Here is a 26455-nt window from a genome sequence, read left to right as displayed (position 1 = left end):
TTCCCTTCTTGTGCCCTTGTCAGAGAAGTGGATCTGGGACCCAGCCTCGTCTTTCCCCCCTGACTTGATAGGCATGGGAAGCGACGGTGGAGGGAACTTCAGAGCTGGGGGAAGTAGAGGGAGGATTGCCTTTTATTTTGAGTATCTTTCTTTGGACTTTTGCATTTATAATATTTCTATTTTTGAAAGGATCATTTTGTTCCTTTTTCTTTTAGCATATTTTCTTTAGAGCAACAGAGGCTTTTGCAATATGGAAAAAGTGACATTTGATCTGAAGGAGTGTGGAGGGGAGCTCTGAGTGTGGGGGACTGACCTTTACTAACCACCTACCCAGAGCGGAGGCTGGAGAAGCGCGAGCTGAGCCTGCAGCAGTGATGTCTGGTGCCCTCCACAGGTCAGTTCACAATGGGAGTCTCGGTGACGACCCGGAGCTGTGTGTGCGTGCCTGTGCTCGCCCCGCTCTCCAGCGGATTCTCTGGATGGCTCTGGCTAACGCGTCTGTCCACGCGCTCTGTTGCCAGCTGTCCCAGTTCTCTCTTCCTCTCTCCCTCTCTCCTTTCAGCCCAGCCTGGAAGCCCCAGGGCTGGGCCAGAGGGAAGCAGTTGTTGCTGTTTTTCCCCAGCTCCCGCTCAAACGTGACACCACAGAAAGGTCAAGCCCACGTGGTTCTGCACGTCCCCTGCCTGGCCCGCCCTGGCTGTTACCATGACGACTCCTGGGCTGGAAATGTCCTTAGCCACCTCTACTCAGCATGTTGGGTGGCTGTCCCAGGCTCCGTTCTCAGAAAAGCCACTCCAGCCAGCTGTTCCGGAGTTATAGGTCTTCTGGGAATATGGACAGACAGATATAGAAAAACAGATCAAGTCAGAGGCACACACACCGACAGAGACAAAGAGAAATAAGGCATGTTTAGGGACCCAGAGAATGTGAAGAGGCAAAAAAGTGAGATGGTGACAGGGTCTCAGTGATGCAGGACTGAGGGATGATGAACAAAGCACAGCAGAGTCTGAGACAGAAACAAGAAAAGAGACAAAGAGAGGCACAGGGGACTCATGACAACAAGGATGAGAGAAGCCCCCACTGAAGAGTAATGGAGATGGCCTGAGGGAGGCAGAGAGGGGAAAGGGGACAATTGTGACAGGAGTTGGCCCACACTGCCTCGCTCCTATCCCAGTAAAGTGCCTTGTCCTAAGCCGGGCTCAGATCCAGTATTTGTCTCACCTCCCCAAGGTCTCAGGTGGGATCTCAGGTGATTTGCTGGCCGGGCTTTCTCTGGCTGGGTCACATTTGCCATCCATTTGCCTTGCCCTAAGCTAACAACGGTGAAGTTGAACCCCACCCCAGCACACACCCACACCCAGGCCCTCCTTGCCTTAGGGAGGCCCTTGGTTCCATTTCACCCCAAACTCACCATAAATACCTACAGCTCAGCCTCCTTTCTCCCAGGTGGTGGAATGGATATTAGAGCACTGAGTAGGATGGTAAGAAATGAGGCAAAATTAGGGAGTTTGAGTATGACCATCAGAGGTGACGTAGTCCCTGGGTGGGGGGCAGTTAACTAATATGAAGGAGGACAGAAGGGGTGACCGGAAAGACTGAGTACCGGTCGGGAATGCAGGGGTAAGAGGGTGAGAGGAATAGGGGAGGGGAGTGTTTGGAGTGCTCACCCAGGAGGCCAGAGGAGCACTAACTGCAGTCACAGACCAACTAGGATTGGTCCTCCAGGGCTGGCCAGGAATTTTGCCTCTAACATTAGGTCATTAATTTCCTATCTTAGAAGTGTCTCTAAGGCTTTGAATGAGGTCTCTCAGGGTCTTTGAATTCTCAGTCATTCTTAGCCTTTTCTTCTTAAGAAATAATAGCCCATAAGCAGAGGAAACTTGGAGCCCATCCAGCCTCTGACCAGTTCTGTCCTTGACCATTGTAGAATGAACAGTACAACCAGTATCCTTAATGTCACCATGTTCCAGGCTCACATGTGGGTGTAGACTAGAACAGGTGGCAGCCTAGAGAGCCTAGTGCCTTGGTAGCCTCAGAGCAGACAGCCCAGTGAGGAAACTTGGCCCAGAAGGGAGACTTCAGCTCAACATAGTTGTGGGTGGACATCAGATAAGGCTATGCTGAATTAGCCAACTTGGAGAACTCCTTGGGCCACAGAAGCTAGAATGTGAAAATCAAAGGTCCCATGCTGTCCCTGGAAGATAGGTCCCGGACTGAATGGGAAAGGGACTGTGGCAGATGTTGTTGATGCCCTACCCCACATCCCTTCAGCCCACCTCTATGTCCAACTGCGGCTGTGATGGACAGTTCCAGGACATATTCACGGTTTCCCATTTATGATATAATGATTTGTAAGAAATGTATATTTAGTCATTCAGATGACCAAAGTATCTTTCTCAGATATATTTGGTCTTCATCCACAGTTCCTGAAAATACTTCACAGCCATAAAGGTGAAAAGGGTGTCTTGTAATTACTGAAGTTGACTTATAGACTCCACCCAAAGGCAGCGGCTGGTTTCCAGGAGGAACAACTTTGTGATTAGAGTGTTGGAACTTTCAGTCCTACTCCCACCTCCACACCAACCTCTGGGGAGGGGAGACTGTAGACTGAATCAGCCAATGGCCAATGACTCAGTCAATCATGACTATGCAATGAAACCTCCATAATAACCTAAAAGGACTGAGTTGGGAGAGCTTTGGAGTTGGTGAACACATGAAGATTATGGAGAATGGTGTGCTTGGAGAGGGCATGGAAGCTTCGTGCCTTTTCCTCATACCTCACCTTATGTATCTCTTCATCTGACTGTTGACTATCACATCCTTTAATAAACTGATAAATAAATGTTAAGTGTTTCCCTGAGTTCTGTGAGCCACCCTAGTAAATTAATTGAACCTAAGGAAGAAGTAGTTGAAACCTCCAATCTGTAGCCAGTTGGTCAGAAGAACAAATAACAGCCTGGGGACTGGCATCTGAAATAGGGGGTGGGAGGCAATTTTGTGGGACTGAACCCTTAACTTGTGAATCTGATGCCATCTCCAGGAAGATAGTGTCCGAATTGAGTTGAATTCTTGGACACCCTGCTGATGTATGAGAATTGCTTGGTGCTGTGTGTGTGAGAACCCCACCCACCCCCGTTGGAATTGGGTCCAGGAATCCTAATAGACCATCCTTCTCCTTCTCTGTGGGAGGCTTTTCTCAGCCTCTGCAGGGCAGCCTAGAAGTAGTAGGAGATTAACACTCCCAAAAGACAAACCTTAACCACTGAGGGATGGGGACTGATGGAATTATAGCCATATTTCCCCATCGCTCAGTGGGAGAAATTCTGAGCTGTGATCTTTTATGCGCCTCAGAGTGATCCCAGAGGGACTGAGCCCTAACTACCCACAAGGAACCACTCACTAGACCCTTTACCATCTCATTCTCTTTGCTCCATTATTCTTGCCTACCCCCTAAAATAAACTGCCTACATCCAAGACCTTGTCTGATGGTGTGTGTTCAGAAGACATAAAATAGCACAAGGGCTGTCTTTCTGTGATCTTCCCTGCCAAAAAGTCTGTCCCACATGGCTGGGCTAAGATAAGAATTGTTGGAGAGCTCTGCCTCTGACTGATTGTTGGTAAGTAATCAGATGTTTGTTGGAAGAGGTCATTATCATCTAAGGAGGTTATTATCATCTAAAGAGCTCAACAGCTCCTCCTCCAAGATTTTGCGGAGTTCAGGGCTGACTTATTAGCAGCAAGCACCTGTAGGTCTCTGATGGACAACCATAGACTTTCATAACTGGAAAGGACCTTAGGGGTCACCTGATCCAGCTTTCTATGAAATAAAGGAATCCCTTTACAATATCTCTGATGCCTGATTGAACATATATTATTGGACAGCTATTAGAAAGTTTACCTTACACTGAATTGTGATTGCTCTCCCTGAAACTTACCCCCAGTGGTCCTAGTTTGTCCTTTGTATGTCAGTGTATCATTTTTCTGCTAAAGACTCCTCCAAATATTTTAAGGCCAACCATGTTTATCATATCTTCTCTTTCCAGGCCAAATTTTATTGCCTTGACCTTTCTTCAAATGAGATGATCTTCTGGGCCTCCTTACCCTGTACCCCTACTCCAGGCACTGTGAGTTTGTCGGTGTTCCTCTTTCATAGTGCCCAAATGATACTTCAGAGTCGTATGGCCAGTGCAGAATTTATTTTTATACTATTATAGCCCTAAGTACATTTCCACTATTGATTCCTAGAATTATAAACTTTGGCAGGTACACAACACTACTGACTCAACTGAACTGTAAAGACATTGAACATCTGTTGTTTTGGTTTCTCAGCATCCCTTTTGCTTTTCTTCAGGTAACAGCAACTCTCTCTCACTTCCCATTTTCAAATGGTTCTGGTGGGATTGCCAACCACGGTACCCTGTGCCTCTAGCCATAGGTTTTGGCCCATGACCTAGGCTCAGCCAATGAAAGCCAGTTCTTTCCCTGGTCACAGCAATTGGTTTGATGATTAGCATGTGACTCAGGCCAGGCCAATCAGAATCCTTCCCTGGGGGTTATTATATGGAGTTAGAAGGGCTGGATTTGCTAAGCTGGGATGATGTACAGAACTCCCAGGTCTATATCTGCTATACCTACACACAAAGAAATAGAGAAGAGTGAAAGAAAGAAGAGATTGAAGATATTACTTGAGTATTTGGATCCAGATGACCTTGAGACCAGCTCTACTTCTGTCCTTATCAATCAATGTCCCTTTATGGTTTAATCTAGATTGAGTCTGTCTTCTGTTACTAGCACAAACTAATACACAGTTCTTTTTGTGTCCTCTAATGGTGTACTTTTTAAATGCTAAACGAAGGGCTTCATATTTATCCTTATTAGATTTCATACTTTGTCCCATCATTTCAGTCTACAAAAATTTAGAGTCTGATTCTGTTGGTCAATTGCCTATCCTCTCACTTTTGGTAAGGATGTCTTCTATGCATTTATCCAAATCATTAATAAAAATGTTCAGCTCAGCAGAGTGAGGAGGAAGAAGAAGGAGGAGGAGGAGGAGGAGGGGAGGAGGGGGTAGGGGAGAAGGGGGAGAAGAAGAAGAAAAGGAAACAAACAAGAAATGAGCATCGTGTCAGTTTATTAGTCAATAAGTACACTTTTTAGATGGTTTTTCAAACAACTAAGAATTTACGCTACTGTACTCTAATCTAGCCTACACCTTCCATCCTGTCTCCCAGATCTCATGATTTAGTTGATCAGATGCTCTGCTGAAGGCTATGCTGCACCTTGGCATTCTGCTGAGATACCAATTGATAATCTCATCCAGGGGCACCTGTGTAGCTCAGTCAGCTAAGGGGCCGACTTTGGCTCAGGTCGTGATCTCGTGGTTCGTGAGTTCAAGCCCCGCATCCGGCTCTGTGCTGACAGCTCAGAGCCTGGAGCCTGCTTCGGATTCTGTGTCTCCCTCTCTCTCTTCCCCTCTCCCACTCATTCTCTCTCTCTCCCTCTCTCAAAATAATAGATAATCTCATCCAAAAAGGACATAAGATAAAAAACCAAAAGTGGTCCTTTATTTATTTATTTATTTATTTTAGAGAGAGAAAGGGCATGTGAGAGGGGGAGAGAGAGAGGAAGAGAATCGCAAGCAGGCTCTATGCTCAGTGTGGAGCCCAATGTGGAGCTTGATCCCACAACCCTGGGATCACAACCTGAGCCAAAATCAAGAGTCAGATGCTCAACTGATGGAGCCACCCAGGCTCCCTGGTTCAATTCTTTAAAATGCTCAAAACTCAGGGTGCCTGTCTGGCTCAGTAGATAGAGCATGCAACTCTTGATCTCAGGGTCATGAGTTCAAGCCTCATGTTGGGCATGGAGCCTATTTAAAAAATAATACTAATAAATACAATACAATAAAGGAAAAAATAAAATGATGATACACTCTCAGTAACCCATCTCCTTACCTGTGCACACATGCCCACATAGGTACCATCCCTCTTACCTATCTCTGCCTCCTCCCTCCCTGCTTGTCTGCAAAATAACTGATTTTTTTTAAGTGGATCAGGTCAGCATAAAGGGAGCAAAGAGTCTGTCTGTTTGGGAAGAGAAAAACTTTACTTCCGAACAATCTGTGACCTGTAGCACTTGGGAAAAGCAGGTGGGGAGAATGCCAGGAGATGAGTATATCTCAGCCACACATTGACTCATGGTGGGAAGTACCACCGCTTAAGATGGCCTCCAGCTGGAGGGTGGGGCCTCAAGGAGCAGAGACCCACCCACCTGTCGCTCTAGGGCAGCCTATAGGAGGCAGTGTGGTGCATCCAAGGAGCACAGGCTTCGGAGAGCTAAGCCAGACTCGAAATTCCAAACCCAGCAACACCACTTGCTAGCCACCCCACACTCCCTCGTGCCAAACCCAGGTGTCAGGCTCCACTCCTACTCTCTCACACTTCATTCCACTAGGATACTGAGTTCCAGTGGTTCTTCCCCTCCAAATGCTTCCTTTATCCACTTCTCTCTAGGCTCAGAGCCACATCCTCGTTTGCGTTACTATCATCTCGTCAAATATTTCTTCCGCACCATTCGCTCTTTCTGGGACTCAAATTACACGTATATCAGACTGATTGATATTTTCCCACAGATCTTAGAAGCTTGGTTTTCTTTTTTTACTCCCACTCCTTTTTGCCCCTCTTTGTGTTTCAGCTTGGATGGTTTCTACTAACCTCTCTCAAGTTCATTGGTTTGTTTTTTTTTTTCCCCTCAGCTGTACCTACTATGGAAAAACTTGTTGAAGGAATTCATCTCTGATATCATGTTTTTTATTTCTAGCATTTTTTAAAGTAGGCTCCGTGCCCAACACGGAACTTGAACTCACGACCCTAGGATCAAGAGTAGGATACTATACTGACTGAGCCATCCAGGAGTGCCTATTTCTAGCATTCGCATTGGACTTTCTCATAGTTTCTGTGTCTCTGCCAAGACTCCCTAAATGTTCATGCAAGTTGCCCACCCTTTCCCACTAGACCTTTTCACATATTAGTTATTATTATTTTAAAGTCCCTATCTGGTAACTCCAAAATCTGTGTCATCTGTGAATCTGGTTCTGTTGATTTCTGTAACTTTTTTTTTTTTTTTTTTTTGAGAGAGAGAGAGAGAGAGAGAAAGAGCAAGCAGGGGAGGGGCAGAGAGAGAGGGAGAGAGAGAGAATCCCAAGCAGGCTCTGCACAGCCAGCGCAGAGCCCCCACGTGGGGCTCAAACTCATGAACCATGAGATCATGGCCTGAGCCAAAATCAAGAGCCGGGCGCTTAACCGACTGAGCCACCCAGGTGCCCTGATTTCTGTAACTTTTGACGATGGATTGTTGTGTTTTTTTCTTCTTTTTCATATGCGTCATAAATTTTTATTGAATGCCCATCGCATGTAAACAGTAGAGACTGAGGTAAATGGTGTTTATGTCTGGAAGTGGCCATGCCTCTTCTGTTGGTCTGAGGGGTTAAGTCTGTTTAGTTCGGGGTCAGGCAGGGTTTGGGCTATGTTGTTCCCACCATTACCTTAGTGCATCACAGGCTTTGAATCCCTCTAGTAGTGGGCTGCTTAGAGTGTGGACTGGTGTGTCAGAGGATTTTTCTGGGTTCCTGCTCCACGGACCTCAACCATCCCTGCATGCCTGCCCTACACCAGCAGTGGAGTGCTCTTGCTTGTCGTGTGGAGCCAGGCTCCTGGAGGGGCAAAACACGCAGTGGGGGTGGGTTGAGGGCGTGTGTCTCTGTTATCCTGGTTCAGCTTTAGTCTCAGGCACATCCCAAGGTCAGGAGTGAGGCTTTCTCATTATTTCTGCCCCTGTTCCCTCAGAAAGCCAAATTCTGCCTTACTATCTGCAGTTGGTTTTTGTGGCCAGTTTCTTGCCCGCTCCCCCAACAGAGCAGACCCTTGCTTGAATCCTCAGCCCCATAGTTGCCCGCTTCTCCCTTTGGGATAGAGGGATTTTGCTTCCATTCTTCCTCACCAAAGCAGTGGATCTTTGCCTGTGGCAAAGAAAGACAGAAATGTTTTTACTCCTCACCCCAAAGCAGGTGAGTTTTGCTTTCATTACTCCCCCTAAAGCAAGAATCTGTTGCCCCTTCCTTAGCAGCTTAAGGCTTTTGCTTAAGAGAGGGATTCTGGAAGCAGCTGAGGCTTTTTGCCTTTGCCAAGCAGCTGCATTAATCAACTTCTGCATGCTTGCACCACCACGGAGGAAAGCCCTCTCCTATTCCCTGCCCAGCTCCCAGTTTTTCTCTGAACCTCCGGGGAGGCCTCTGGAAAAACACTGTGAGTACAAACTCTCCTGTGTCTGGAATAGTCTCCAGCTATTCTAAACTGACACACTAGCCCATGTGTAGCCTTTTAGCTTTTGTTAAAGTTTTTGTTGATTTCTTCTTACCCACTTGTATGATGGCCACCTCTTTCTTCCGTGCTCTGCTAAAGTTGAGACTGTTCACGTGTGTCTCTCTCTCTCCCTGAAGAGGCTTTATTTCATTGTCTTGTGACCTCAGCTTCCTGCAGACTCAAGAAAAGCTACGGTTTTGTAGATAATTCAGCTATTTCTCATCCCCGGGCAGGGGAGTGGCATTTTCTTGCAGGATTCTCTACCCTAAGTGGAGATGAAAGTCCTCAGGTCAGTCATCTCTTTCTTAGACAACCGCAGTCACCTCACAGCTGGCCCCTGCATCCAATTTTGCTCCTCTCCATACTGCATCCAGAATTAAGTATTAAAATTCTGTAACCATTAGAAACTAAAAGGGACTGAAAAATAAAATACCTGAAATTAGCTACATAAAATCCGAAACGTAGGTCATGGTGTGCCAGTTACCTATTGTCATGTAACAAACCAGCTCCAGACCCAATGGCTCAAACCACGGCATTTATTTTGTTCATAAATCTGCAGGGCTTCTCAGGGACAGCTTGTCTCTGTTCCACCTGGTGTCAACTGGGGTAGCTTGAAGGCTGGGTCTGAAATCATCTGAATCTCTCACATGTCTGATGCCTGGGTGGGAAGATTCATGCTGGGGGCTAAACTGCTGAGAGCCAGCCCCTCTGTCTCTCCATGGCGTTTCTATAGTATGGTGTCCTCAAGGTTGCCAGACATCTTCTATGTTGGCTCAGAACTACCAAGGAACATGTTGAGAGAGAGAGAGGAGTGCTTTCATGACCTAGCCTCAGAAGTCACATTATTTGTGCTGTACTCGATTAGCAAGGCACTTACATAGTCATACCCAGGTTCAAGGGGAGGGAGTGCTGACCCAACATCCCAAGAGAGGCATGTCCCCATCATACTTTAAGATGAAAGGGTGGGATGTGCTATGTTGACATGGCCACCTCTGAGGTCTGCCAACCATGATTCTATTTGTTCTGTAATCATGAAACAATAGCTTCAAAGGAATCAAGCTAGAAAATAAAAATAAGACCACAAGCCATCAATTGCATTATTTCATATAGACATATCATTGCCAAGTGTGAATCTGTGCTCCCCTAATCAGTATAATCATGTCATACCCATGGCAACCATAGCTTGCATCTTTCTAGATGCAAATCTGATCCTGTCACTACCCCTCTTAAAATGACCCATTATCTCCTTGTCCCCACAATAAAACCCAAGCTCCTTAACATGACTTAGGAAGCCCTTCATACCTGGCCTTGTTTATTAATTTCCCAACCTCACCTTTGGATGTTCCCTCCTTTGTCCTTCATGCTCCAGCTACACTGAACTACTTTCTAGTCTCCAAACTTTCTTTTGCCTTTAGGCCAATGTACATGCTGTTTTCCTCTTCTGGGACTTTTCTCTGTCCCCATGTTCTTCTCCCTCTATTTTCATGGTCTGACTGCTACTCATTTTTCTGGACTCGGCTTCCCTAACACAGCCTCTCTCCTACTTCCCACCCTGACTGGCCTAGGGTTCTCCTATCTTCTTCCCCATGCTCTAAAGCTCCCTGTGCTTACGTCTTGACTCCGCAGCACCATTGATGACAGCACTAATTAGCTAGGCCATCTCTCTCCTTCCATCATTGTGTGGGAAGATGTGGTTTCGCTTTATTCACCACCATGCACAGTGCAGGGTCTCAACAAATATTGGCTACGTGAATGAATCCGTGCCTGAAATAACCCACTTCTGGGTTCAAGTAAACAACTCTCCCACAGACCTAAGATTGCTATGGCAGTGTCCTGTCTTGAATCTTATAACTCAAGTAGGGACAAAGCTGGCTGGGATGGTTTGGAATTTTCAGGAAAATATTGCCTGTTTCATGTGGCTGGAGCTTTTCTTAATCTTGGGGAGCCACTCCAAGGCAGGGCCAGGGAGTGGCCCCAGGGCGTTTTCCCTTTTCCAGCAACAGTCCTGGTGGGCAGGCCTGCCTGGGAGAGGCACACCTCAGCAACAGCTGGTGGGATGTTTGTTTACTTGCTGTCCCTACATCCAGAGCCTATTTCTGGAACAGGTACTGGATGCAAGCCTGTGCCATTCCAACCCTGATCCTACCAAAGCCCTGGGTGATGAGCGTGCCATGTGGCAGGAGAGAACAGTGTGGCAGTCACTTACCTTTCCTCCCTGGCTCTAACCCAACCTTCTTTGGGTATGCCACATCATTTCTGCTTTGCCCTGTTGGCAAAAGTTGTCCTCCCTTGGCTCTGTGGTTTAGCATTAAATATTGCTCCATTTGCTCTTTCCGTTTCGCTTAGGGAGCCCTCTCAACTCAAATCTGATTTGAGGAAGTGCTAACTGGAGTTCCTTGGAAATTTCCAGGGTCAAAGAAAAAAGATCAGCGTTTCTGGCCAGTAGAATTTTTCCTACATTTAGTCCAATTTCTGAAAGAGAATTGGAATATAAAGAGATCATTTGACTTGTGATCACACAGTAAGCCACAAGACAAAGATAGCACCCGAGACTCTTAGATTCAAATTTAGTACCATTTTAATAGTCTAAGTTAAGTCTATATTAAAAAACTAGCTTTGGAAGCTAGTATCAAATTTGGTTTCGCTATGGGGTGCCTGGCTGGCTCAGTTGGAGGAGCGTCCTCAGTTGGAGGATGAACTTGGGTTCGTGGGTTTGAGCCCCACATAGGGTGTAGAGATTACAAATAAATAAAAACTTAAATTTTTTGGTAAATTGTGCTTCACTTGTTTTAAGAGCCATCACTCAGGTTGTCACCTCTAAACCATAGTTGTGGGGCACCTGGGTGGCTCAGCTGGTTGAGAGCCCAACTTTGGCTCAGGTTGTAATCTCATGGCTCCTGAGTTTAAGCCCTGCATTGGGCTCACAGTGAGGAGCTCACAGTGAGGAGCCCACTTTGGATCCTCGGCCCCTCCCCCGCTTGTGCTTTCATTCTTTCAAAAATAAAATTAAAAAAAAAAAAAAAAGAAGAAGAAGAAAAGAAACCATAGTTGCAACTCGCTGAACTCCCTTCTGTGGAAATCTGCCTCTATTAAAGAGTTAAGTGAGGGGCGCCTGGGTGGCTCAGCTGGTTAAGTGACTGACTTCGGCTCAGGTCATGATCTCATGGTTCGTGGGTTTGAGCCCCTTGTCGGGGTCGGTACTAAATGCTTGCTCAGAGCCTGGAGCCTGCTTCAGATTCTGTGTCTCCTTCTCTCTCTGCCCCTTCCCCGCTTGTGCTCTGTCTCTCAAAAATAAATAAATGTAAAAAAAATTTTTAAAGAGTTAAGTGGGCAGGTAGCTGAAGATCTAGGACTTTCATCCCATACCTCACCCAGATTTTCACGTGAGGCTAAAAGCCTTCCAGTCCTGCAGTTCCTCTAACTCCACTTCAGTTCCTCTAACTCAATTTCCCACCTTCTCATACTAAAATTTCTGTTTCTTAGGAAATGAGAGGTAGGGAAAAGGCAAAGCTAGAATCTTGACTGAACTATAAAAACACTATTTTCTGGTGCAGATACATTCTCTGTCTGATGACTGACTGCTCTTTAGGAGGGTGTTTTGGGACCTTATTGCTTTTTTCTTAAATTGTTGTTACTTGAGAAAGAGTCATTTTTGTTTATCATGAAGGGAAAAGAAAACTCAGTCTTTAAAAAAAAAAAAAAAATCTATCCAATGAGAGCCATCAGATGGCCCCGTAGGAAGTGTGGTCCAGCACCTGAACCCCAGGCAGAGACAGAAACTTGCAAGCTCAGTCCAGGGCCAGATGACTGTCAGTGTCTGCATTCCCCAAAGTGTTTGGGGACCACAGACGGTCGCTCTCTATGTCAAAGGTATCCTACTATTAAAAAGCAGTAGAGGAAAAAATAAAAAAATTAAAAAAATAAATAAAAATAAAAAGCAGTAGAGGGCACCTGGGTGGCTCAGTCGGTTAAGCGTCCAACTTTGGCTCAGGTCATGAGCTCACAGTTCTTGAGTTCTAGCCCCACGTCAGGCTCTGCACTGACAGCTCTGAGCCTGCTTCAGATTCTCTGTCTCCCTCTCTCTCTGCCCCTCCCCTGCTCACGCTCTCTCTCTCTCTCAAAAATAAGTAAACATTTTTTAAAAAGCAGTAGGGGGGCGCCTGGGTGGCGCAGTCGGTTAAGCGTCCGACTTCAGCCAGGTCACGATCTCGCGGTCCGTGAGTTCGAGCCCCGCGTCAGGCTCTGGGCTGACGCTCAGAGCCTGGAGCCTGTTTCCGATTCTGTGTCTCCCTCTCTCTCTGCCCCTCCCCCGTTCATGCTCTGTCTCTCTCTCTGTCCCAAAAATAAAAAATAAAACGTTGAAAAAAAAATTTTTTTTAAAAAGCAGTAGGAATAAAGCTAATACCATTAATCAAATTTTTCTTTTAATTTTTAGAGGGGGGGAGCGGGGCAGAGAGAGACCTAGGGCTTGATCCCACCACCCTGGGATCACAGCCTGAGCCCAAATTAAGAGACAGACACTCAACCAACTGGGCCACCAGTTGCCCCCATTATCAATTTTAAAAAAGGAAAATATATCTGGAAATTCCCACCTCCCCCTAAATTCATATAATTCAGCAAATACATGGAATTATCTGGTTGATTCCCATCCTTTGACAGCGCAAGTACTTGATTTAGATATGACCACATGTTCTCTGAAGATTTTTATGGTCACTCTGTTCCATCATTAGGGATTTGAAACCTGTTACCCGGGAAGAAGCTCCATGGAGTCAGAGCTGCAGAAATCGGGCCACAGAATCCTACCCTAAGAGCACCGAGGTGAGGTTTGGCTTGTCAGAGGGCTCCTGTCAAAAATAGAAGGCTGCAAAGTTTCTCAGGTCTCCTGCATTGTCAAATACTTGTCTTTACCTCCCCACTAACTGGGAGCATCTCTCTGGGGGAGAAGCAGCTCAAGAGCACCACACACACAGCTATTCTCATCAGAAAAGCTTTATGTAGACAACACGGACTGAACATGAACCCTATAAACAGGGAAGCACAGGCTCAGCCAGGAAAGCTGCCGCAAGAAGCTTGGAACTATTCAGAAGGGGTGTCAAATACCAACACCAAATTTACAAGTCTAATTTGAAGCTTGGCCCTTTTTAAGTGCAAGAGGAAGTTAGGGGAGAAACCATGCATGAAATAAAAAAATATACATATACACACAAACACTCAAGTTGTCACACTGTTGTCCCTTTTCTCCACAAGGAACAAATCAAAGGAAAAGTGCGGCCTCTTTTCCTAAAGTCTCTATATTTATTACAAACTTAGAGGAGCCCCACATGGGGTGTGGATCCAAGGAGGCAGATTTGATTCTCCTTGGCCTCACTTACCACTGACAATTAACCAAAGAAATACTTGGGATACAGGCAGGAACATCCAGAAGAGGCAAGCAAAAATATGGCTCACTGAGCTTATATATTCTACACGAGGATATCAGTTTCTCCAAATACTTTCATACTTGCTCCTTCACTAGATTCTTAGCAGACTTCTCACCTGTAGCAACAGGGCTCAGGCAAGGTGTGAGACACAGAGGAAAGCGGTATTTTGATTCAGCATGTGCTGGGTCAGTCACTTTATCCAGGACAGTCACACATGCCAGCCCCAAGCCAGTCCTCAGGGGCCCACAGCTGTTTGCTTTGTTGAGTGGGAGCGTGGGCTACCCTCCCTCCTTAGATTTCTCCTTGCTGCTCCGCTGTTCCCTCTGGGCCCAAGACAGCTGCTTGGCGTGCTTGTGTGCAATTTACTGTTCCGCGGCTGCTGGCTGGTCCCCGGCCACTGGCTTCTCAACCTGGGACTCTGGAGGAATCAGATACTGGACCTCCTCTGTACTGATGGCTACTTTATCTGGCTGGAGCCACCTCTTGAAATGTTCCAAGGTGCTAGGAGAAAGCAGGAGAAAAGGGTGGCCGCATCAGACCTGGCTGATTAATCACTTAATGATTATCTCAGTTACTCAAATGCTGCCTTCCCGCCCACCACCAATTTCTTCCTACAATTGTTTTTCACTGCTAACGGGGAGAACGCCGATCTTCCTCTGACAGCTGTGCATCCTGGCAGCTCGGCGGCATAATTTACCCCCTAGTGGGCACTTTGGCTATAAGCAGCACCAGGCCCCTTCAAATGCAGAGCCTCTGAAGGCTTGACGAGAATAGCTGAAGAGCTTATGTCTCAGTCCTGTCTTTTCTTCCTCAAAACTGGAGTGGAGAGAAACTGTCAGAGGGAGGAAACGTTCAAATAAATACCAAACTATTAGTGGAGCATCTTGAAATCTCCTATACCTGAGGCAGTCTGAGTCTCGATTATACTTACAGCACTTAGTTGCACTAAGCACCATTTTTGGGGGTTTTTTGTTTGTTTATTTCATCCTATAGCAAGTCCCCAAGATGGAAACATCTGCACAGCAATTTCTCCCACAAAGAAATAGCCACTATGCCAGAGGGCTCTTTTTTCCTTTGCATCTGTGCAGAGAGGGGACGTGCCCCCTCCCACCTTCCTTAATTACCCAAGATCCTCCACTCTAAAGCTTATTAGATACTCATGGTAAACTACAAATGACCACAAATAATATAAACCTTATTCTATGCTCTTAAATAGCCCCAAGTCTCGAGCCAAGAAATAAAGCCATCACCAGCAGATTTGAGACACCTAAAATGGGGGAATCCTGGTGTAGACAATAGGATTTCTCAGCCCATTACTCCTGCGCCAAAAGCATGCCATGATGAGGGTCACCTACCTGGCCTTCACGTACATGAAGAACCACACAATTCCACTACAAAATGGCCTCTGTTTAAATTATAAATGTTGAAGTCTGCAAATAAATGCAAATCTATTTCTGGTGTGCTTCTTCTAACACTGATAGAAAGACGTGTTTTCACAGATGGAGCTTGGGAACAAGTGCCCACAGCTCAGGGGACTAAGGTACTCCAGGGGCATTTAATCTTCATCTACAACACTTTTCATAGAATTGTTTCAACTGCTTCTATAGAAAAGGGAACATCATATCATTTTAGGTATTGATAAACACACAGAAACATGACCTTGAGCCTTGGTGCTGATCTGATTTCAGAGAAAAAGAATTCCTACTTGAGAATCACATAGGAGAAAATTTTGTCTTTTCTTCTCAGAATTGGAGAGGAGGCAAACATTCAAGGGGAGCAAGAATCGAATACCAAGTGATTAGTGTGTTGGGAATGTGTACATCTTCAAGTCTTTTGTGTTTGGGGCAGTTGAAGGCTCAACGGGATTGAGTCTTTAGAGACAGAAAAAAGCAACATGTGTTTTATTTTCTGAACCCTCAGAGGGTAGGTACTTGGCCTGACTTTAGAAGCCACATGATTTCTGAAGAATCTAAGGGCACGCCCATGCAATATTTAAGATAATGTAAGTAAAAGCACTTTGCAAATTAAAAAGCAAAATGTAGGGGCACCTGGGTGGCTCAGCTGGTTAAGCATCTGATTTCAGCTCAAGTCATGATCTTATAGCTCATGAGTTCATCGGGCTATTCGTTAACAGTGAGGAGCCTGCTTGGGATTCTCTCTCTCTGTCTCTGTCTCTCTGTCTCTCTGCCCTTTCCATGCTCTCCCTCTCTCTCTCTCTCTCTCTCTCAAAAATAAATAAACAAACTTAGAGAAAAAAGTAAAATGTAACTATCAAGTTTTATTTCCCTACTGTCCATGATTTCAGCAGCCATAGCTTCATCTGACATCATGGGGCTTTTTAAAATCAACGTTAATGGTATGTTGCAAACTTAGAGGTCATGTTTCCCTAAGACCTTTTGTTTCAAATTCGGGTTTTTACTTCCCTCACCAATTTTTTTGAATAATTTCTTACTGAACTTTAAAATTCCATCAAGACCAATGATAATAGCTAACACTTATATAGTACTTACCAGGGGCCAGGTCTGTTCTAAGCACTTTATACACAGTAACTCATTTAACCCTCATAACAACCCAAGAGGTAAGAGTTACTATTCCTGGAAAGCATATTACTATTACATATTCCTGTTACTATTCCTGCTCTGTAAAGCAGGAAACTGAGGCACACAGAGGTTACTTCCTTAAGGACACACAGCCAGTAAGTGGCAGAGCGACTCTCCCGGGTGTTGGGCACCATGCAGCTCTTTGTGGCAGGATGCCCTCTCCTCCTCTCTGCATCCGCCACCCCCTGAAGATACTGTTCAAGTCCTGCCTTCTTCTCTGGCACAAACACCAGAGCCCACAGGGAGCTCAGTGGTCTCTCAACTCCCAAAGCATGCTCTGTCACTTCCACTCACCCGGCTCTTTTCTTATGCTGCCTTATTTTGTTAGGTTCATCTTTATATATATTTGTCATCTCTCTCCAAATAGTTGCGGGGACCAAAGGAAAAAAAAGGGATCTCTAAAGTTTCTTTACATCTCCCCTCTGCCCCAGCACCCCCAGCCCCATAGCATCAAGCACAGTGCCTTCACACAGTAGATGCTTAGGAAATTCATGCTATACATATTCAGTCTATACAAATTTGAATGCCTACAAGGTGATAGAAACTCTGTAAGGCAATAGGGAGTTACAGGTAAGATACTGTTCCAGTTGATGATTGGTTACTACTTTCTCAAGTACATTGTATACTTGGAAAAGAAGACAATGCTTTATCCTCAATTCTGTCCAATCTGTGATCAAGATGTAGGTGGGGTATTTGCTTTTTTGCAAAAATACTATCAAAAATCTGCTACTGGACCAAGAGCAAAGAGAGCAACCTTAAAAAAGGATGAGTTTTGAGCTCAGAAAAGCTGATGTTGATATTAACCAATATCTCGACTCAAATGTCACTCTCCCTGAATTCTTTAGAGAAAGAGAAATGCCCTCAGTGAAATACTGTCACCGGGAACTGGACTGAGAACCAATTACCTCTCATCAGAATCAAATCCATCCACAAAGAACTCTGATGCTAACTTCTCCTGGAGGAATCGATCCCAGCATTCCTTCTTGGCTTGGGCCAAGGTTCGAAGCATGTCCTTAGAAGTTACTTCCTGATTTAAACCTTTGATTCTTCTCAGTTTCTTCTCTAAAAACAGATGAGGAGAAGTTAACAAGGAAAGTGAGTATAAAATGAAACTAAATCTAAAACGCAACATGACAACTTAAAAATTCTCTCACTGATGAGTATATTCACACTCCCTGCAAAAGAGCTCATTTTTTCTGAGGACATGTACAGGGAAATGTACATTTTTCTTTTTCCTTCACAATGTCTTAACTCTGGATTGTATCAAAGAAACATTTAACCCCAGAAAGGGAAAAAGCCATAGGCTCTCATAAATAAATCAGTGGCATGTCTTCTTTGAAATCACAGAAGCCAGCAGGTATCTCTCTAAGGAATTACTTGTTTTCCCTGGCTTGACATGTGTCAACTCCTTGAATATAGTCTCTCTGAGGAGTAAGTGGTTTTTCTTTTTGTTACAATGACATGAAGTAGTTTCCAAACCTCAGGAGAAAGAATTAGAGAAAATAATGAAAGATCCAATGGTTCATTAGACACTAAAATTGACTTGATGGGAACTCAATAATCAGAGACCTTGAAGATCTCTATGTGTGATTAAATTCTTCATAAAAGAAAATCTCCCAACGTTTTTTACAGTTACTCAACTTGTGGCCTGGATGTTGGGACCTTATAAAAACAAACATCTTCTAATTCCAATGAATGGTCTACATGGCTTCCTGATGATAGATGTTTACTTATTCTTCTGTGCATTTTAAGTGTAATTGTTGAACAACTGAAGAACAGGAGGAACAGTATCACCATTTGCCTTCTGCCTTAATTCAGTCTTGCCTTCAACTATAATAAATGTGTCAATGATGGCCTTTTGGAGGGGGGAGTGGGGAATAATATCAAGCCCAGACCCAAACAGAAACTTTATGATTTGCAATCCTGTTTTCATTTCTTCTTTTTAAATTTTTATTTATTTATTTTAAATAATCTCTACACCCAATGTGGGGCTTGAAATTATAACCCCGAGATCAAGAGTTACATATTCCTCCGACTAAGCTAGTCTGGAGCCCCCTGTTTTCACTTTTTTTTTTTTTTTAATGTTTACTTATTTATTTTGAAAAAGAGAGAGAGAGAGAGAGAGAGCAGGGCAGGGCAGGGGCAGGGAGAGAGAGAGACAGAATCCCAGGCAGGCTCAGCTCAGAGCCTGATGCAGGGCTCTATCTCACAAACTGTGAGATCGTGACCTGAGCTGAAATCAAGAGTTGGTCACTTAACCAACTGAACCACCCAGGCACCTCTGTTTTCATTTCTAAACAGGCCACATCACAATGAGAAAAAATGAAATATGGCCTTTTGTAGCAACGTGGATGGAACTGGAGAGTGTGATGCTAAGTGAAATAAGCCATACAGAGAAAGACAGATACCATATGGTTTCACTCTTATGTGGATCCTGAGAAACTTAACAGAAACCCATGGGGGAGGGGAAGGAAAAAAAAAAAAAAAAAAAAAAAGAGGTTAGAGTGGGAGAGAGCCAAAACATAAGAGACTGTTAAAAACTGAGAACAAACTGAGGGTTAATGGGGGGTGGGAGGGAGGTGAGGGTGGGTGATGGGTATTGAGGAGGGCACCTTTTGGGATGAGCACTGGGTGTCGTATGGAAACCAATTTGACAATAAATTTCATATATTAAAAAAAAAAATTAAAAAAAATAAATAAATAAACAGGCCACATCATCTGCCATCCACAGATCAAAGCAATAACCACCTTTTGTTGCTGCAAGTTACCACCAAGAGCTCGCCCATGGAAAAAACCTGCAATTGATAAAAGTTAAATATTTGAGGAGTTTTTGCCTCCTTGAGGATGTGAAAAGAATTATGTAGATCTCACGCGGAGCTGGCTAAGTTTTTTTTTTTTAATACTTTTTAAAAAAATATTTATTTATTTTTGAGAGAGAGAGAGACAGACAGACAGACAGGGTGTGAGTGGGGGAGGGGCAGAGAGAGAGGGAGACACAGATTCCGAAGCAGGCTCCAGGTTCTGAGCTGTCTGTACAGAGCCCGACGTGGGGCTCAAAGTCACAAACCATGAGATCATGAACTGAGCTGTAGTCAGTCGCTTAACTGACTGAGCCACCCAGGCGCCCCATGAGCTGGCTAAGGTTTTATAATTGGTGCTCTTAGTGGATTCTTTTTGATATAGGTTTATTTGGCAATAAAAACAATGTTATTATCTGGCCTTGGTTCTCAAGGTGGAAGGTACTCTTTTGGGCTGGCAAAGTCTTCCCCTCTCTGAGTGTGCTGAGTCCCTAATCGGTTGTGATCTAAGTTGGGCAGGTAGAAATAGATACCACTGCATACTCCAAGTCTGCCTGCCAATGTCTCCCAGACTGTGCCACAGGCACAGAAATGGCTCCTGTCTTCCTCAGAGAATGAAATTTTAATCATCTTTTTTTTTTTAAGATGTTATTTTTAAGTATTCTCTACACTCAACATGGGGCCCAAACTTAGAATCACCCAGATGAAAAGTCCTATGCTCTACTGACTGAGCCAGCCAGGAACCCTTTAATCATCTTCTTAACTGATTTTAGAAAAGATCAGTGGAGTTTTAACTTCCAAAACCAGTCTTGACCAATCAAATCATCACCAAATCCATTAAACTTTCTTACATCTCCTGGGCACAGAGTACCAACAAGCTGCAGGATGTGGTTCTCCAGCTTTCTCAGATGATTGCTTCTTCTCCTTATCATCGTTCTGACTACCACTGAACAGAATTGTGTGGGACGCCTGGGTGGCTCAGTCAATTAAGCATCTGACTCTTGATTTCAGCTCAGGCCACGATCTCACAATTTGTAGGATCGAGCCCTATGTCAGGCTCTCTCTCCTTCTCTCTCTGCCCCTTCCCCACTCTCTCTCTCTTTCTCATAATAAATAAATAAACATTGAAAAAAAAAAGAGGGGTGCCTGGGTGACTCAGTCGTTAAGCATGTGACTTCGGCTCAGGTCATGATCTCATAGTTCGTGAGTTTGAGTCCAACATCAGGTGAGCTCGAGTCTGGCTTTGGGTAAAACATAAGCCCGGGTGAGCCCCTTTCTCTCTCCCTCTCTCTTTGCCCCTGATGGGATTCTCCCTCTCCTTCTCTCTCTCTCTCTCTGCCCTCACTCACTTGTGCCCTCTATCTCAAAAAAAAAAAAAAAAAAAAAAAAAAACAAGAACACAATTGTCAACAACCTTGGCCAGGGCTGCAGGCTACAAGTATTACTATCCTAACGTTGGTGGCTTCCCGATAAATTTCACATTACACCCTTATATTTCTCATTATCCATCATTCCTCTTGTGTTTCTCTCATATCTTTTTCTTACAGATTCTGTAAACTCTATTCTGACTCTTCTTTCTGTCCTTCCTCAAAAGCTTCTTCCTGAATTGCCTTTCCTTTCTTAATTATTCCTAGGTTTGGTTTTGTGACACAAAGATGAATCTCATGGGTGTTTAATAATAAAAGGATACCACAATTCTAAAGCAGTCACTGCCCTAGACTGATATTTTTCTTTCCCCTTGCATGGGACAATCTGAATCTCTTTCCTGTATTTGGAGTCTCTCTAAATATTAATACTTAAGGCCACAGGACAGAAGATGTATTCAGGAAATATTTTCAAAATTAAACAACTAACAAGAGGTAGAATTAATTTTATGTCAACATGGTCCCATTCCAACAATCAACCTATTTAATACAACAGTTTTTTAGTACAACAATTTTTCAATATAATAGTTTCATCAGAAATCCAAATGCAGCTCTGGGGCCATGCCCTTTTCTTTCAGGATGGCATAATGTTTGACACTTTTGAGTTATCTGAATATATGGGCCACCAATAGTAGGCAAGAGGATTGTACAGAATGGCAAGAAATGAAGCAGAATTCAGATGATACAGCCAGAGGCAGGAGGTAACAAAGACAGTTTTAAGGGATATACAAGGAAAAGGGTGCTCCTTCCCAACAACCAACCTGAAACCCTAGAATTATATCTGACAAATACATGTGGTGAGGACTAAAAATAATACTAATTAAGGGGGCAATTGGGTGGCTCAGTCAGTTAAGCGGCTGACTCTTGATTTCAGCTCAGGTCATGATCTCACAGTTCATGAGATTGAGCCCTGTGTCCGGCACAGTGCTGACAACACGGAGCCTGCTTGGGATTCTCTCTCTCCTCTTTCTCTGTCCCTCCTCCTACTCACACCGTCTCTCTCTCAAAAATAAATAAACATTAAAAAATTATGACAATGGGAACCTGGGTGGGTCAGTTGGTTAAGCGACTTCGGCTCAGGTCACGATCTCATGGTTTGTGAGTTTGAGTTCCAGATAGGGCTGTGTGCTGATGGCTCAGAGCCTGGAGCTTGCTTCAGATTCTCTCTCTCTCTCTCTCTCTCTCTCTCTCTCTCTCTCTCTCTGCCCCTCCCCTGCTCACACTCTGTGTCTCTCTCTCTCAAAAGTAAACATAAAAATAAATAAATAAAATAATAATACAAAATGATAATAATAATAATTAAGATGAGAAACCAGGTTTGAGGAGCGCCTGGGTGGCTCACTCAGTTAAAACATCTGACTTCGATGGGGCGCCTGGGTGGCGCAGTCGGTTAAGCGTCCGACTTCAGCCAGGTCGCGATCTCGCGGTCCGTGAGTTCGAGCCCCGCGTCGGGCTCTGGGCTGATGGCTCAGAGCCTGGAGCCTGTTTCCGATTCTGTGTCTCCCTCTCTCTCTGTCCCTCCCCCGTTCATGCTCTGTCTCTCTCTGTCCCAAAAATAAATAAACGTTGAAAAAAAAACATCTGACTTCGGTTCATGTCAGTCTGTGAGTTCAAGCCCAAGCCCCATGTCGGGATCTGTGCTGACAGCCCAGAGTCAAGAGCCTGGTTCAGATTCTGTGTCTCCCTCTCTCTCTCTGCCCCTCCCCCACTCTCGCTCTGTCTCCCTCTCTTTCTCAAAAATAAATACACATTAAAAAAATACATGTTAAAAAAACAGGTTTGATGTAACTTTAACATGCTTCCTTAAAACCACCAGCTTATGATTAAAAACATAAAAGAAAGTAATTTAACTCACCTAGAGATGCTAAATACACTTCTGAATCCTGCAAGGGAGCCCAAGGCTTTGTAGCTGGCTGATCAGCAAAATCTGGGGCCTCCCTCTGGCCTGTGCCTGCAGGGTAAGAATCCATAAAGGAGTCTGAAAAGGCATTGTTGGCACCATCTTCTTGATCAGGATTTGGCAGACAGGAACAGATTTCAGCCCAAAGATCAGGGCCAGATTTTGTAGCTGTAGAGTCAACGCTCTCAAACATTTTCATTTGGAATCTGAGCTGGAAAAACAGAACTGTAAGGACTGGCTCTAAGGATACAGTATAAGTATGCAGTACTGAGATATTTGTTTACCTACTGAAGGAAGGTAATAGGCTTTTAAGAAGTTTCTCTAAACTTAAAATGTCTTTTATTAGATTCCTATGTTATAGATATGAAGATGACAAAAGGGCAATTGGGTTCCTCTTCTGGCTCGGCATTCCAGTTGTTTTCATAATAAAGTTTGCTTTTAAAAATGAAATTTCTCGGGGCGCCTGGGTGGCGCAGTCGGTTAAGCGTCCGACTTCAGCCAGGTCACGATCTCGCGGTCCGGGAGTTCGAGCCCCGCATCAGGCTCTGGGCTGATGGCTCAGAGCCTGGAGCCTGTTTCTGATTCTGTGTCTCCCTCTCTCTCTGCCCCTCCCCCGTTCATGCTCTGTCTCTCTCTGTCCCAAAAATAAATAAACGTTGAAAAAAAAAAAAATTAAAAAAAAAAAAAATGAAATTTCTCGGGGCGCCTGGGTGGCGCAGTCGGTTAAGCGTCCGACTTCAGCCAGGTCACGATCTCGCGGTCCGTGAGTTCGAGCCCCGCATCAGGCTCTGGGCTGACGGCTCAGAGCCTGGAGCATGTTTCCGATTCTATGTCTCCCTCTCTCTCTGCCCCTCCTCCGTTCATGCACTGTCTCTCTCTGTCCCAAAACGTTGAAAAAAAAAAATAAAAATAAAAATAAAAAAAAAATTGAAATTTCTCAAGCCAGACACAAAAGGACAAATATCAAATGATTCCACTTGTAAGAAGTACCTAGTGCAGTCAAATCCATAGAGACAGAAAATAGAATGGTGGTGGCCAGGGGGTTGGGGGAGGGGGAAATGGGAGTTACGTTTAATGGGTACAGAGTTTCAGTGGGAAGTTCTAGAGATGGATAATCATGATGGTTGCACACCCATGTGAGTACCACTGAATTGTACATCTAAAAATGTTAAAATGAGGGGCGCCTGGGTGGCTCAGTCAGTGGAGTGTCTGGCTCTTCGTTTCGGCTCAGGTCCCTGATCCCAGAGTCATGGGATCAAGCCCCCCATTGGGCTCAGAGCTGACAGCACAAAGCCTGCTTGGAATTCTCTCTCCCTCTGCCCCTCTCCGCCACTAACACTCTCTAAAAATAAAAATTTACAAATTTTAGGGGCACTGGGTGGCTCACTCAGTTAAGTGTCCAACTCGATTTCAGCTCAGGTCACCATCTCACAGTCGTGGGATTGAGCCCCAAGTCGGGCTCCACTCTGAGCATGGAGACTATTTGGTCTCTCTCCCTCCTCCCCTCTCACTCTCTCTCTCCCTAAATAAGTAAATAAATAATTTTTTAAAAAAAATATTTTTTTTAAACAGTTAAAATGGGTCCTTTTACATTATGTGTGTTTTAACACACACATACGCACACACACAAAGAAATGTCTAGGACATTTCCAGTGGAGACAAATATTCTGCACTTTGCTCCAAAGATCTCCAAAATGCAACCACTCTGTCCTCAGCCAATTAAATTCTGTTTTCAATAGGACATGAACTAAAGGTCTTGCACAGTTCCATAGACATGAGGATAATAAAAATGCTGTTTGGAAAATACTGTCAGAGAGTAATGTGATATGCAAAGCCCCATGTGCTCATTACATGTAGAAGCTGGACTATATACCTTATTTTATAAGTTCTTATTTTAATAGTCAGAAACACTGGAAGAGGCATTTCCATCAGTTTACAGATGAAGAAACTGAGGATCAGAAGGATAACAAAAGTCTAGGGTACCTTACTGACATCTATGGTGATTCCTTGATTGGAAACCACACCTCTGCCGCTCCAAAATCCATGTTCTTATCCAATACCTCGCTGCTGGGGCTTTCATAACTATCTAGTCTTACAGCCTGGGCTGACACCCTCCTTCAGAAAGGACCTTTGAGATTAGGAAGGCTGCCTGGGGTAAGGTCTGAATAATTCCAGGAGAGAGCCCAGCCAGCGCAAGGGCCCAGAAGTAAAAGGGGCAGAAATGTCACAGAGGCTCTGGATGAATTGATGCCGGGGTCCCAGTGAACCTCCACTCCCATCCCGAAGTCGCTTGAACCCACCCAAACCAAAACTTTGCTCGCACCGGAGCCCCAGTCCTCCCCCCTTCTCTCTAGGAAGTCCAGAACAGAGCCGGCAATGCCAGTGTCCAGACCCGGGCCTCCGTCACTCTGACCTCAAAAACTGGCTGGGCAATACGAGTCAGGCCCCGAAGCTCCTCTGTGGTATCCCGGGATAGGACCCGGACCGAGGATCTAAAACGGTAGGTACCCCTGCCCCTCTTCACCTACCGCAACCGCCTGCCCAGCAGCCCACAAACGCTCGGCTCAGTTCCGTCGCTGAAGGCTGTGAAGAAATGGGGGGGCGGAGTCTCCGAGTGATGGATCCCGGGCGTCCTCCAACCACCGCCCAACCTGACGATGTTCTGTGCGTCGATTGGTTGAGGGGAGCTCGGCTAAGTGAGGAAGTGAGGGGCCGAGTGAGAGAAAGAGGTAGGCGGGACTTGTTGCCGGGATATAGGGCAGTCATGGCCTTGGCTCTAACTTCCCCGGGGCAGGTAGATTCCACGCGCATCTGAACCTTCCTGGCGCGCGGACAGCGCCTTCCGCCATCGCCTTCTCGGATAGGGGAAGCCCAGTTGCCGAGGCCTTTTGAGTTTTCTTGGTTCCCTGAGGAAATTCACCTCCTCGGCAATTCTCTGGGTTGGTGTTTTGTCTATGAAAATTTCAGCCCTTTGCTACCCAAATTAGAGTACTTCAGCAGCTCAGATGGGAATGGAGGCGACTACTTTCCTTATTCTCACAGGAGACCCAGGCCCTATTAGCCAAGTTATGAAGCTTTTTCTTTTTCTTTTTTTTTCTTTTAAAATTTTTTTAACGTTTTATTTATTTTTTTTTCACATTTTAACTTTATTTTTTATGTTTTAAAATCTACATCCAAATTAGTTAGTATATAGTGAAGCACTGATTTCAGTAGATTCCTTAATGTCCCTTACTCATTTAGCCCAAACCCCCTCCCACAAACCCTCCAGCAACCCTCAGTTTGTTCTCCATATTTATGAGTCTCTTTTGTTTTGTCCCCCTCCCTGTTTTTATATTATTTTTGTTTCCCTTCCCTTATGTTTATCTGTTTTGTCTCTTAAAGCCCTCATATGAATGAAGTCATATGATTTTTGTCTTTCTCTAATTTCACTTAGCATAGTACCCTCCAGTTCCATCCACGTAGTTGCAAATGGCAAGACTTCATTCTTTTTGATTGCTGAGTAATACTCCATTGTATATATGTACCACATCTGCTTTATCCATTCATCCATCAATGGACATTTGGGCTCCTTCCATACTTTGGCTATTGTTGATAGTGCTGCTATAAACATGGGGGTGCATATGTCCCTTCGAAACAGCACCCCTGTATCCCATGGATAAATGCCTCCTAGTGCAATTGCTGGGTATAGGGTATTTCTATTTTTAGTTTTTTGAGAAACCTCCGTACTGTTTTCCGGAGTAGCTGCACCAGCTTGCATTCCCACCAACAACGCAAAAGAGGTCCTCTTTCTCCACATCCTCGCCAACATCTGTTGTTGCCTGAGTTCTTAATGTTAGCCATTCTGACAGGTGTAAGGTGGTATCTTATTGTGGTTTTGATTTGTACTTCCCTGATGATGAGTGATGTTGAGCATTTTTTTCATGCGTCGGTTGGCCATCTGGATGTCTTCTTTG

The 26455-nt window shown here is 44.7% G+C and overlaps 1 protein-coding gene and 1 long non-coding RNA gene across 6 annotated transcripts; one reads left to right on the top strand and one right to left on the bottom strand.

The window, feature by feature from the left end:
• On the top strand, nt 1–17391 carry LOC123583162. Of its 2 annotated transcripts, none has more exons than XR_006704755.1 (4): nt 1–394; nt 4044–4124; nt 13091–13178; nt 17226–17391. It is a non-coding gene; the product is annotated as an uncharacterized LOC123583162 (long non-coding RNA). The 2 variants fall into 2 exon arrangements; XR_006704756.1 differs by lacking the exon at nt 17226–17391 and adding an exon at nt 14997–15104.
• Nucleotides 13334–25146, bottom strand: CCDC32 (coiled-coil domain containing 32). Of its 4 annotated transcripts, none has more exons than XM_045450021.1 (4): nt 25031–25146; nt 22458–22708; nt 17286–17442; nt 13334–14281 (listed from the first exon to the last, which is right to left on the bottom strand). In XM_045450021.1, the coding sequence occupies exons 2-4, from the start codon at nt 22699–22701 to the stop codon at nt 14143–14145; spliced, it is 540 nt and encodes a 179-aa protein (XP_045305977.1). In that variant the 5' UTR covers nt 22702–22708; nt 25031–25146; the 3' UTR covers nt 13334–14142. The 4 variants fall into 4 exon arrangements, with proteins under 4 accessions (XP_045305977.1, XP_045305978.1, XP_045305979.1 ...); XM_045450022.1 differs by having other exon boundaries at nt 22458–22713; nt 25031–25107; XM_045450023.1 differs by lacking the exon at nt 25031–25146 and adding an exon at nt 24486–24626 and having other exon boundaries at nt 22458–22713.
• Between the last annotated feature and the right edge of the window lie 1309 nt (nt 25147–26455).

Source organism: Leopardus geoffroyi, chromosome B3 (assembly GCF_018350155.1).
Source record: "Leopardus geoffroyi isolate Oge1 chromosome B3, O.geoffroyi_Oge1_pat1.0, whole genome shotgun sequence".
Lineage (NCBI taxonomy): Eukaryota > Metazoa > Chordata > Mammalia > Carnivora > Felidae > Leopardus > Leopardus geoffroyi.
The sequence above is the reverse complement of the archived record's forward strand: the minus strand, read 5'-3'. Positions and strand labels throughout refer to the sequence as shown.

What these genes read in the sequence shown, in the direction of transcription:
- CCDC32 (XM_045450021.1), bottom strand. Translation starts at nt 22,701, where the DNA reads ATGAAAATGTTTGAGAGCGTTGACTCTACAGCTACAAAATCTGGCCCT. An exon ending in AGTGTATTTAGCATCTCTAG is followed by an intron (nt 17,443 to 22,457) that starts GTGAGTTAAATT and finishes ATCTGTTTTTAG; the next exon opens with AGAAGAAACTGAGAAGAATC. An exon ending in GGATTTGATTCTGATGAGAG is followed by an intron (nt 14,282 to 17,285) that starts GTAATTGGTTCT and finishes GCTTTCTCCTAG; the next exon opens with CACCTTGGAACATTTCAAGA.